We start from the raw sequence: 12594 nt of genomic DNA, 5'->3' as shown, positions 1-12594 counted from the left end.
AATGACAGGACACAATCTTGCAAATACTGTAGATTCAGGTTTTGCGTCCTCACCGTTTTCTCAAATAAGTAAAGACACATTTTCTGCTCGTCAAAATGTGAATGTTGCCGGTGCAAATGCACTGCCGAAAAGCATAGAGGAGCAGATTCCAGACACTAATACATTATTATTGTAATTAATGCGACAAATGAAACAAAATCAGAGACAAACACAGCAACAAATGGAACAAAATCAGAACCAAATTAAAGAAACACTTCAACAAACACCTGAAGATTTAACTACTGAGTTACATAAAATCGAATCGAAATGTCAAAAAGTCTGTAATGACGTAAAAACACAAATTTGTGAGCATTTCCAACCTATTTTTTCGCGGCATGGAAATACATTACAGAATCACGAAGCAGCCATAAAAGAACCGCAAACTATTGTTCATGAAAATCACGACACCTTGCAAGCTAAAACTGACTCAGTTGCATCTACCGATTTGGTTACGCAACTTGCAAAAACTCAGGAAAACTTAAAGGACACATTAGATACGATTTCAACACTCTGAAACTTGGTTCAGAAAAACACACTGAGGAAATAAGTTCACTATCGGAGAAAGTAGCCGAACTTTCGGATCAGTTCACTAACTTATCTACAAAGGTGGATGATGATCTGAATGACACAAGACCTGTAGCCTTCACTGACACAGAAGAGTACGAACAAATTAGGAAATTCAAACAAAATCAGAATCAAATTAATACGCAACACGAAACAGAAATCCGGGAAGTACAAGATCAGCTGACACAGGTAATACAAGAATTACGTATTTCAGAGTTCACTCGCGCTCCAATACGGGAAGAGGGACCTAGAAATACGGAACGGCCACAAAATAATAACACGGGGTACTTCGGAAATTATGAAAGAAACTGGCAAGGTACACTGAATTTTGAGATGGAACCGCCGAAACGACGTAACAATGACCGACATGCGACTCGCCGACGTGATGATTTTGACTATAAGCTGTTTATTACTACACGTAAATTCAAAACATTTAAGAATTCCGGCAACGACATTCATCCACAAGAGTGGCTTCAATTCTATCATTGTTTTCCTCCCAACTGGTCATTAGAGCACAGATTAGAATTTATATGTGGCTACTTAGAGAATGAACCAGCTGTAAGAATGCGATAGGTCATCCACGATTGCCACAGTGAAGGAGAATTTTATCATGCCTTCCTCTCAGCATATTGGTCTCAAGCTACACAAGACCGAATAAAACATAGCATCATAATGATGAAACATTTCGAACAACCTGAATTCTCCAGTCTTGTGAAATATTTTGAAGACATGTTGCACAAGAATCAGTACCTGTCAAACCCATACAGCCCCTCAGAACTCATCCGCATTTGCTTAATCAAATTGCCTGAACATTTACGACACATTATTTTGGCAGGACGTTGCAAAGACGACATTGAAGCTTTTCAGGGACTCTTACAAGAATTGGAAATTGACACTGACAATCGCGGGACGCGGAAACAGGAGCACAACAATTACAGGTCGCATCCGTCACAATACCGCGATGACAGAAATAATAACTGGACACGACAAGGCTATTCTTACAACGTAAATCGTGACCAAAACAGACACCACCCGTATGACAACCGTTTGCAGAGTAATAATAGTTACAAAGAAAGATCGCATTTCTGTAGTAATGAATGTGACAGAGACAACCATAGAAACAGACAATATGGGAACCAAAACAATTATTATCAAGGGAGACAGAATAACTTCAGACGCAACGGCCCAGCGCGCAGTTACGATTCAGGGAGAAATTCTCCACCACGTGACCGACAAGAAAGAAATTATGGAATCTACCGACATGACGACAGACGATATGATCGTAACGACAGACCTGAACTGCATCAGAACTGGCGGGATTTAAACAGAGCAGGGCCCTTTCGACAAGGCGAATTTGTAGAAGTTAGGTCTCCTAATCCCAATAACGACGCGCGCCAACAAAGAGACAGACAATGACTCGCACCGCAGGCAGCCACGTGTGCCAGCTGGCTCAGTGAAAAATAACATAGACACTAACCTCGAGAAAAATTTTAGCATTCTTTACCGACATATACCGCATAATTGCGTTCAAGTTGATTTACTGCGTACGGAGGAAAGGTAAAGGATTACACCACATTTCACATGTAAAACCGTTTATTGAGAGATAATTTCCTTTTTAACTTTGTCTTTGCTATAAAATTTTTTACTTTACATTACTAATATGCTTTTTCAGACTTAGAATCTGTTAACATGCAACAATGTTTGAAGTTAAATATCCAGTCAAGAACGAAAAGAACTTATTTAGACAGTAATTACGAATGCATTGTTATAGTGAACAGATGACACAGTGTTATTGTGTGTGTACATTCTTGCTTGTTAGTTGTATGATTACGTAACGACTATAAGGCTCACATACTTAGAGCATATACCAGTACTGCTGACGAGATTTTAATGCAACATTTTGGTTTACTTGAGAATACATTCTGGATTTAAAGTACTTTCTGTGAGATTAAACATCACTTAGCATTTGGTTTCTTTGACAGCTGCACGATTATATCACGACGCTACTAATGTGTGACACAATTTACATGGTTGCTTTTGTGCTGTATCTGCTTTATATCTGCACAGTTTTTCTGAATTCTTCTGGAAAGTAAAACATGTTTTAGTAGTAACTTCTGTGGTATAGCTACAATGAGACAGCCTTTTCCTAGCACAACAATACATTACATTATAGTACTTTCTTTATCACGGTAAGGTACATAATAACTACGATATCTATACGCAAAGCATTTCACTTTCGTTTATGATGAGGTGAGTACATTGACTTCAGCAGAACTTTGCTTACAGAGGACGATAACTACGACACTTCCACAGAATTATCTTACAGCAAGACACACATTTAGCGCTACAGGACACGCATTTGAGAGATTAATTTTGTACTGAAACCATTTATTTTTAAAGATTTTTGAATTACAAAGAAAGTTTTCTGTAATACATTTCATTCCATTGGTGCAATCTTTAACACCTCAGGGTATAATTACATTAATCCTCAGGGGGGTACACGCTTACTTTGTGTACCATGTGTTTGGCAAGCACAAGGAGCCCTAGCTAATATGGTATTTGCTTATACAACTTTACACATCGGTTCCATATTTCTCTAACACAGAATTACACAGCTATCTGATTATTTAACACAGGAAAGAAAAATTTTTTTACTATGTCAGTGACACATGTTTACGCAATTACACAGTTGGATAACTTCACACTTATGAAACTGTATTTTGTCTGTACTTTGTGAACTGTTCATATTTTTTTGGAACCATTGTAATACTATGAGAGCTTTGAATGATGTATTGGGTATGGGATCATGATTTTTAAAGTACGTTTGAGGTAGATGACACTAATGAAATGAGCAGAGAATTCTTCTTAGGTTTTGAAATTATTGCAGAAAGCTACGACGATTTTGAGATTTGACTGAGGTGTTATGATGTTATTATTACGATGACTATGTGTATTATGCTGTTGAGGTATGTTTATGATCAATAAGCTGATGCTATATGAGGAATTTGATTGTGCTATGTATTTATTATCTGATTTGATCCATTATAAATGGTTTTTGAAAGCCTGCGACTGTAGATACAGTAGGTTTGTTTATAAATAAATAATCTTCTGCTACCAGTCACGATTTTCTTTATTTTACTATTCGCACGACGCGTTTCGAGAAATAATTCCCATTTTCAAGTGCGTTTTCAAGATGTGTGTTAAGCCATTTCTTTTGATGTTGTCAGTGTGTGTGAGTCTGCTTCATTTTGTTGACTTTTACTGTAATACATAAGAAACGCGATTTTTAGTTGGCTATCAATTCTTTCTGTGAGGTTAGTGGCTAAAGTTCGAGAACAATTTGTACTTACAATTTTATAATGGCCCATTTGTGTAGAGAGTCACACACACTTAACATCACACACAACTTGTACATTTTACACATCGAAAATATCTTATATAAACAAAACAGTTACAAAGATCTTCTTATAGGTAGTTCACAGAGATAACATTACAGGTCTTCCACAGATTATGATATGCTTTTGTACAGAGGTTAATTTATCTTTACAATTTGGCTCATGAATTACTTATACTGATTTTACAGTTGTGCTTATTTCTATGTTTTACTATTTTTATTTAAGTATATTATCGAAACATCTGAAGAAATTCACTGATTCACTTTCAAGTTTTTCATTTAAATATGAAGATAACATCAAAAGAAATGGCTTAACACACTTCATAAAAACGCACTTGAAAATGGGAATTATTTCTCGAAACGCATCATGAAAATAGTAAAATAAAAAAAATCGTGACTGGTAGCAGAAGATTATTTATTTATAAACAAACCTATTGTATTTATTATGATGAAATTTGAAGTGTCGACGCAAGATTGACGTGTCGACGAATATGTATATGCGTAATAAGGTAAGGAGTAATGATTAGTGGTTAGGGACTCTGCTTTGTGATAAAGGATGTTGGAAACCAAGAATTGTACTTTAAGAGTTATGAAATGTGTGTAAATGCGTGGATGTATCGCAATGCTGGCGAAAATTTTTGGACACTGTTATATTTATAGGATTTTGTTTCTACAGATTTGCAACGCAAATTCTCGACCTGTGAAATTTTTATATGAGACTGTCAGTGTAGTGCAAACTGGTGTCATAAATATTTAGGTAAGAAAGTTAAGTGACCACCTTCACGTAATGAGTCGTGGGCACCCAGCTGTGTGACAGTCGCCTGGAAAATAGCCATTAGTGTGTGCCTTTCAGAGGCACAGGTGGAGAAAAAAAAGAGGCCATTATCCTCGCTATTGACATTTTTTTGTAGAAAGCATCGCAAATACGACATGCTCAAACTTGAAAACATATGATTACACTGTGGAGCTCTTAATTTATGATATTTACTAAAATTCCCACTGAAATGATGAGAAACATTTCTACATCTATTGTCTTTCTAGTTGCGAGATTGCTCAATTTGTTTAATATCTAGTTTCTAGCTCCACTGCAGCATTGGTTAAAATAAAATTTAATAGATGTACTAATATAAGTATTTTCTGTCTAGAGATCCAGTAAAAAATAATTTTATGATACACTTCCAAAAAAAAAATGAGGGAGCACAAAAAGACATTTCCCTTCACAGGAACTGCATACATAATTTTCTTTTCAAGTACTTGGTAATTTATTTCGTAGAATAAGCTGTGGTGCACCACTTTAATTACATAGACATTAAGATGTGAATATACATTTACACTGCATACATAATTTTCTTTTCAAGTACTTGGTAATTTATTTCGTAGAATAAGTTGTGGTGCACCACTTTAATTACATAGACATTAAGATGTGAATATACATTTCCCTTATCTGCATTGTTGTCTTTAGTGTAATATTTTTTCTGCTTGAGCTTCGTCATGTTTAGGTATAAGTTATAGCACTTGCTGCTGCTGTTTGCCAGGCATAGTGTTACTGAATTTGACTTTGTATTACTCTGTTAAGCCAGTTTTACTACTGATTTATTTTTCTTGTTTGCTGCATATTGCCTTATATTAGTTGTAATATTGCAATTGCTTTGCTAATTTATATTTTTTGCTGCTTGCTTTGCCAATTTCCATTTTTTTGTCATTGATGTTTGTGTTAATTGTTTTGTGCTGCTGCATTGCGTCGTCCCTTAGTTTAGCATCTGAGCTCAGTAGATTTAAGTTAGCTTAAGATGGGGTTGGCTATGTAAGAGAACGAGTTGTGATGAATTGGAAGAAATGCATTGAGAAGCTATAAGAAAATGGTTTGGCCAAAAAAGAATTTTGAAAGAGGATGTGAACAGAATACAGAAAGCATGCTTGGATAGGATTTTTTTCGTGGAAACAAATGTTGAAATAAGAGGAAAGATCTACAGAATGAAGTTTTGGTTTGGACTGCAGTACCAAATGTCACACTGAAAACGAACCCTTTCTTTCCTTTTGTATTATTCCGCTATGTGTTTATATACCCTTGTGTATTTGTCTTTTTCCCGTCTTTAAGTGTTAAGCTAATAAGATTTATGTTGTAGAATTTTTCAAATACTATGTTATTTATTTTGTAAAGATGTTTAGACATTATTTATCTGTTCTGTTTTGTTGCTCATGTGTGAAGCTGATGTTTCAAAAGTTATTCTGATCTTTTATGCATGTACTTATGTCACAATTCTTGTAACACTGATGTATATGTTTATTTCTATTCTTTTGTAAAGCCCCTATTACTACAAATGTTATCTGTATTGTTATGTTCTTTAATGATGTATTTTGTACCTTTGTTATTGTATTCTTATGTTATAAAATTGTAATTGACACCAGTTCATCAAATTAAGTAACTTGTAAGTTACATTTCACTGCACACGTTTCTGTTGGTCATAGTATATGGACAATATGTGAGAAGTAGGGACTGATAGTGTTTGCACGTGTGTTAATAATTCAGAAATGGACTGATTAACAGCATTGCTGGTTCTAAGGACAATTCCAAAAACTTTGTGCATGCACAAGTGGTGGTATATGGACTTGCTATATTCTCCGCAAGACTCTTCGATGGTGATTGTGCACCTGCACAGTCGCAACAGATGGCTGCTGGCCGTCTCTACAATGACTAACAGTGGGTCTGCATCTTTGATGGCCCACCAATACCATACTCTCTACCAGGACTACAGTGAGTCTGCTCTGTGATGAACTACCTACCAGTATTCTTCAAAACTTCGACTGACTCTGCTGTGGGTTTGATCTGATGTGGCCCATTACCTGTCTGCATGTCAAGAGTCAGCAATGTCTTTCTGTAGGAAGGACAGAACTACTTCTTCAAGACTGCATGGAAATCCACTACTTCTGTGTGCATTTTCTTTTACTGCTCAGACTTTGAGAAAAACACTGCTATTTAACCGTGATGAACGATCAGGACTGTCTTTATCGACTGTGAGAAAATTTTAGCTTTTGACCAACATTGTATCAATAAGTGTGTGCATTTGATATCTTTGCTATTGTAATTATGAAAAATTTTATCAAATCATTATTGGCCACTGCCCAAAACAATTTGTAAAATTTTTTGTGGGGAGCATGGGGGCTATTTAAGTAGGCTGTTTAGGTTTTTTTATTGGTAACGTCACGTAGCGCTCTGTATGAAAATCACTGGCTGTGCTGTGTGCAGCCTGTGGCTGGTTTGCATTGTTGTTGGTTATTGTAGTGTTGGACAGTTGGCTGCTAACAGCGCGTAGCGTTGCGCAGTTGGAGGTGAGCCGCCAGCAGTGATGGAAGTGGGGACAGAGATGGCGGAGTTGCGAGAGCGGATGATCTGGACAGAGACAGTAAATTTGTAAGACTGGATGTCATGAACTGATATATATATATAATATGACTTTTGAACACTATTATGGTAAATACATTATTTTTTCTCTATCAAAATCTTTCATTTGCTAACTATGCCTATCAGTACTTAGTGCCTTCAGTCGTTTGAATCTTTTATTTAGCTGGCAGTAGTGGCACTCGCTGTATTGCAGTAGCTTGAGTAACGAAGATTTTTGTGAGGTAAGTGATTTGTGAAAGGTACAGTTTAATGTTAGTCAGGGCCATTCTTTTGTAGGGATTTTTGAAAGTCAGGTTGCGTTGCGCTAAAAAATATTGTGTGTCAGTTTAAGCACAGTCATGTATAAGTTTTCAAAGGGGACGTTTCACACTGATACACTGTGCCCAACAAAAGCAGCGGTTTGTCGATACAGCTATTCTGCTTACCACAGACCTACAATACGACACCATTCGAATGGCTAAAGCTGTTCAGCAGGAGTACATATCCGTCAGTGAGGTGTGTTTGTATCCTAGAATGAACGTTGCAAACACCGTTGACCTCAAAACTCGGAACAGTTACTGCCTGAAGAGTCGAAACAGCGAGACTGCATAAACAGGCCTCCTGAGCGCCATCTGCTCGCCAACGACCGTGATAAATGACTCACTGTCAAAACAATCCCTCAATATGCACATACACTATTTCATCAAAAGTATCCGGACACCCCCAAAAACATACGTTTTTCATATTACGTGCATTGTGCTGCCACCTACTGCCAGGTATTCCATACCAGCGACCTCAGTAGTCATTAGACATCGTGAGAGAGCAGTGTGGGGCGCTCCGCAGAACTCACGAACTTCGAACGTGGTAAGGTGATTGAGCGTCACTTGTGTCATTCGTCTGTACGCGAGACTTACACACTCCTTAACATCCCTAGGTCCACTGTTTCTGATGTGATAGTGAAGTGGAAACGTGAAGGGACATTTACAGCTCAAAAGCTTACAGGCCGAACTCGTCTGTTTATTGACAGAGACCGCCGACAGTTGAAGAGGGTCGTAATGTGTAATAGGCAGACATCTACCCAGACCATCACGCAGGAATTCCAAACTGCATCAGGATCCACTGCAAGTACTATGACAATAAGGCGGGAAGTGAGAAAACTTGAATTTCATAGGCGAGAGGTTGCTCATAAGCTACACATCAAGCCGGTAAATGCCAAACGACGCCTCGCTTGGTGTAAGGAGCATAAACATTGGACGACTGAACAATGGAAAAAACGTTGTGTTGAGTGACGAATCACGGTACACAATGTGGCGATCCGATAGCAGGGCGTGGGTATGACGACTGCCAGGTGAACGTCATCTGCCGGCCGGGGGGGGGGGGGGGGGGGGGGCGAGCGGTTCTAGGCGCTACAGTCTGGAACCGCGTGACCGCTACGGTCGCAGGTTCGAATCCTGCCTCGGGCATTGATGTGTGTGATGTCCTTAGGTTAGTTAGGTTTAAGTAGTTCTAAGTTCTAGGGGACTGATGACCTAGAAGTTAAGTCCCATATTGCTGAGAGCCATTTGAACCATTTTGAACGTCATCTGTCAGCGTGTGTAGTCCCAACAGTAAAATTCGGAAGCGATGGTGTTGTGGTGCGGTCGTGTTTTTCATGGAGGGCGCTTGCACCCCTTGTTGTTTTGCGTGGCTCTCACTGTTGAAGAATAATTCGGGGATGGCGATTGCATCTTTCAACAAGATCGAGCGCCTGTTCACACATGTTCATAACGCACGGCCTGTGGCGGAGTGGTTACATGACAATAACATCCCTGTAATGGACTGGCCTGCACAGAGTCCTGATCTGAATCCTGTAGAACACCTTTGTGATGTTTTGGAACGCCGACTTCATACCAGGACCCACCAACCGACATCGATTCCTCTCCTCAGCGCAGCACTCCGTGAAGAATGGGCTGCCATTCCCCAAGAAAGCTTCCAGTAGCTGATTGAACGTATGCCTGCGAGAGTGGGAGCTGTCATCAAGGCTAAGGAAGGGCCAACACCATACTGAAATCCAGCATTACCGATGGAGGGCTCCACGAACTTGTTAAGTCGTTTTCAGCCAGCTGTCCGGATACTTTTGATCACATAGTGATTTTTTACCCTGGTACAGCTGAACACAATCCTTACGAATGTTATATTTTTCCGGTAGTATACTAGTATCACTTCTGACTATAGGCAGGAATCTATTCTTGACACCAGCAAAGAACTGTGAATCTTTGACAGAGTCGGGCTGGAAAAGCGTCAGAAAAACTGCTAACTGATGGTCGGACAAAGATCTCAAGACGAGCACTAACTAGCAACACTTCAACAAGGGTCCACAAACTCTCAACAATTTTATGAAGGGAAACTGTTGACGATGTGTTCATTGGAAGCGACAATCGAGAACAACATAGCGTTAGTGTGACTAATACTGGCTTAAACTCAACGGCTGTGGCTGAGAATGATATTCACCGAGTTCGTTATTAGCAAGGACAGCGTTAAAACCATCATTCACTAAGGTTTCCTGAGCAGGTGATCTGCTCCCGATCTGTCATCACAGATTTAATGATGACCAGAAGGCAAAACGGTTAGAGGCTTTAGGAGATATAATTGTCATCTCTGTTCGAGATCCATCTGTTCTCTGATTCATCACGATGGTTGGAAAAATGAGACATGATGCTGCTAGTTCGATTCAGAGTAGTCAACTACCATGGACATTGTTACACCTCTCTGCATTACATTTCGACATACTCCTAAACAAACGTAACATCAGTTCTTCGGTGGTTTCTAGAGGAAAAATTCGCTGGAAGTTTCCAGCAGCTTTATAAACATTTCGAAAAACTGAAGGAGACCGCAGCTAGCCCCAAATACTGTGTGTTATCGTCATCACTGGTTTCAGGCGACTATGGCCATTTTCAAATGGCTACAGCTGTATTGTTTATATAGTCAGTGTCTTCAGCACCATGTCGTCTGTTCCTGCTAAGTGTTCTCGTGAAGTGCATGCCTGACCTGCAAAGTGTTCACATGCCATATTAGAAGGCGGAAAATGAGCATGGTGTTTATTATTGAAACATTTCATGGTGTTTTTTTCTCTCAATCACGCGTATAAAACATCGACCACTGGTGCATCTTTCCTGAGCAGGCGACATTTTCTGAAGACACTGATCACATGAAAAAATAACTGAAGTGATTTCAAGACGGATGTAAGTTATTCCAACTACCTGCCTCTGTTCCAAGTTCGCTGTCACCCGTCTGTACAGTGGCGACAGACTCACATGTTCAAGTTCGAATTCTGATGGTGGAAGAAATCTTCATAGTCGTAATTTCCTAGCAAGGAAAAGGGAGTTGGTGGCGTGAACTTCATTTATCATTAGTATCGGCACTTGTGTCCTGCAGTAAGTTTCAAACCTAGACGTCTAGAATGTCCCATGGGATGTGAGCACGAGATTTGTCTGTCGGATTGGGACATCAAACTCGAAAGCCCTCTGGTGCATAACTGAAACGACCTTGAAGGCGAAAAAGGATACATTATTTTTACCTGTAGTTTACTTTGTTTTTGGTGTCATTTATGAAGCATTTTGGTAGCGCTTTGAATCATCAGCCATTCTAAGGAGGGTTAATCATTCACTATATACATCTTGAATGGTCAACTGCAACTGGTGATTTATACGCAACCAGCAGCTTGTTTGAATTTGATACGATTCGCTGTAGGGGAGAGTGCTGAACGTTGGTACACTTTTCAAGCTTTCGCCTCTAACCAGTGAGGTAACAGAAGTATAATATATTTTCTTATTCCATTTTGAAATCGTATCATTCACTTTATGCGTGCTGCAGTTCTTTTTTTTCTTTTTTTTTTAAATTCCAAAAATTACTCCTGAAAAGTTAGGTTTCTCCACACGTGAAATCTGTTCCAAGGTCAACTTGGTCATGTACCAAAGAAAAAATATTCTATTTAAGTTTAGAAGTGTTACAATCATGAAAATCTTGTCAATGCTGTATTTAATATTCTATGCCTTACATTACCAATCTGCTACACACCAATCAAAGTAAGAAGAGATATTATCAAAGACCAATTCCGAGTTAAAAACAATATGAAATAGAAGCTATTGGCAACTAGCATACGTTTCCATTTCCAAGACAGTGTCAGTTGTTAAGGCGTTAAAGAAACTCAGTTCATTTGCAATTACTACCTGCTCCATGGCAGAAGACCTTCTGATTCAAGGTACAGGATGATACATGACTGACGAAGTGTGAATTAAAATGCAGTGTGTTTTTAAAATGTACAGAATTTTACTCACAATAAAACCCTATGACTGGAGAATTAACAGTTTCCTCCAGGTCGCTTATAATGTTACAAAAAACTTAAATATGTAGAATTCATAGTATTTAAAAACGCTGCACAAAACACAACCTCATGTCTTGCGAAGACAAAAAGTAAAAAATGCCGGTAACTGCTTGTGGAGGTACATTCTCCCCTAAAATTATTTACTTTTCAAGCCACTGCAAGCTCACGATCAGATACAGGTGTTATAGGAACATTATCTGGAACATGCGCAGTTAAGACTCTAGAGTCGTGGTGCTGGCGGATGTAACGAAAATTTAGCTAACGAGAAGTTATAAATATCCTACAATATTACGATAACTAACCAAATTTCCGTTTTTTTCGCCAGCACCACGATCCTAGCGCCTCGGTGCACATGATCCAGACGATGTTCCTGTAGCACCTCCGTCTTGTGACGAGCATGCAGTCATTTGGAAACTAGTAAATCGTACAATAATTCTTATAAAAAATGTAATGGAAGTTTGAATGAATTGTGGCTTTAGAATAAGAAGCTTAGATAATGAGTGCTCACCGAGAGGTCCAAGACGGTAGTTGACGGTGACCAGGATGACATCTTGGTCCATGAAGTAATGCGGCCCAGCATCTCCGAACGTTCCAGAGCCAGAGAAGAAGCCACCGCCGTGGAAATACACCAGTACCGGCATGTTGGGGCTCCCCACCTATGACTCGCAATCACAACTCAGCATCAGCAATGTCCGTGCTACTATAATCCTAAACGATAGTGGAACAACTACAGCTTAATAACATATCTAAAGAGATACAAAACCAAGTTCAGAATAGGTATGGTCATGAGTGACACACACTTAAGCCTAAGAAATGATCATAGAGTGTTTTGTGATACATTTTGCCAAATGG

General features: G+C 38.9%; 1 protein-coding gene across 1 annotated transcript in view; it reads right to left on the bottom strand.

Moving 5' to 3' along the window:
- The window catches only part of LOC124712258 (juvenile hormone esterase-like), a 46855-nt gene extending 34472 nt beyond the window's left edge, over positions 1 to 12383 (bottom strand). The window contains exon 1 of the mRNA XM_047242552.1: positions 12251 to 12383. Coding sequence (XP_047098508.1) covers positions 12251 to 12383 — 133 coding nt within the window. The remainder of the gene's footprint in view (positions 1 to 12250) is intronic.
- Between the last annotated feature and the right edge of the window lie 211 nt (positions 12384 to 12594).

This window comes from Schistocerca piceifrons, chromosome 8 (genome assembly GCF_021461385.2).
Source record: "Schistocerca piceifrons isolate TAMUIC-IGC-003096 chromosome 8, iqSchPice1.1, whole genome shotgun sequence".
NCBI classification, from domain to species: Eukaryota; Metazoa; Arthropoda; class Insecta; order Orthoptera; family Acrididae; genus Schistocerca; species Schistocerca piceifrons.
This window is presented reverse-complemented; position numbering and strand designations above follow the sequence as displayed.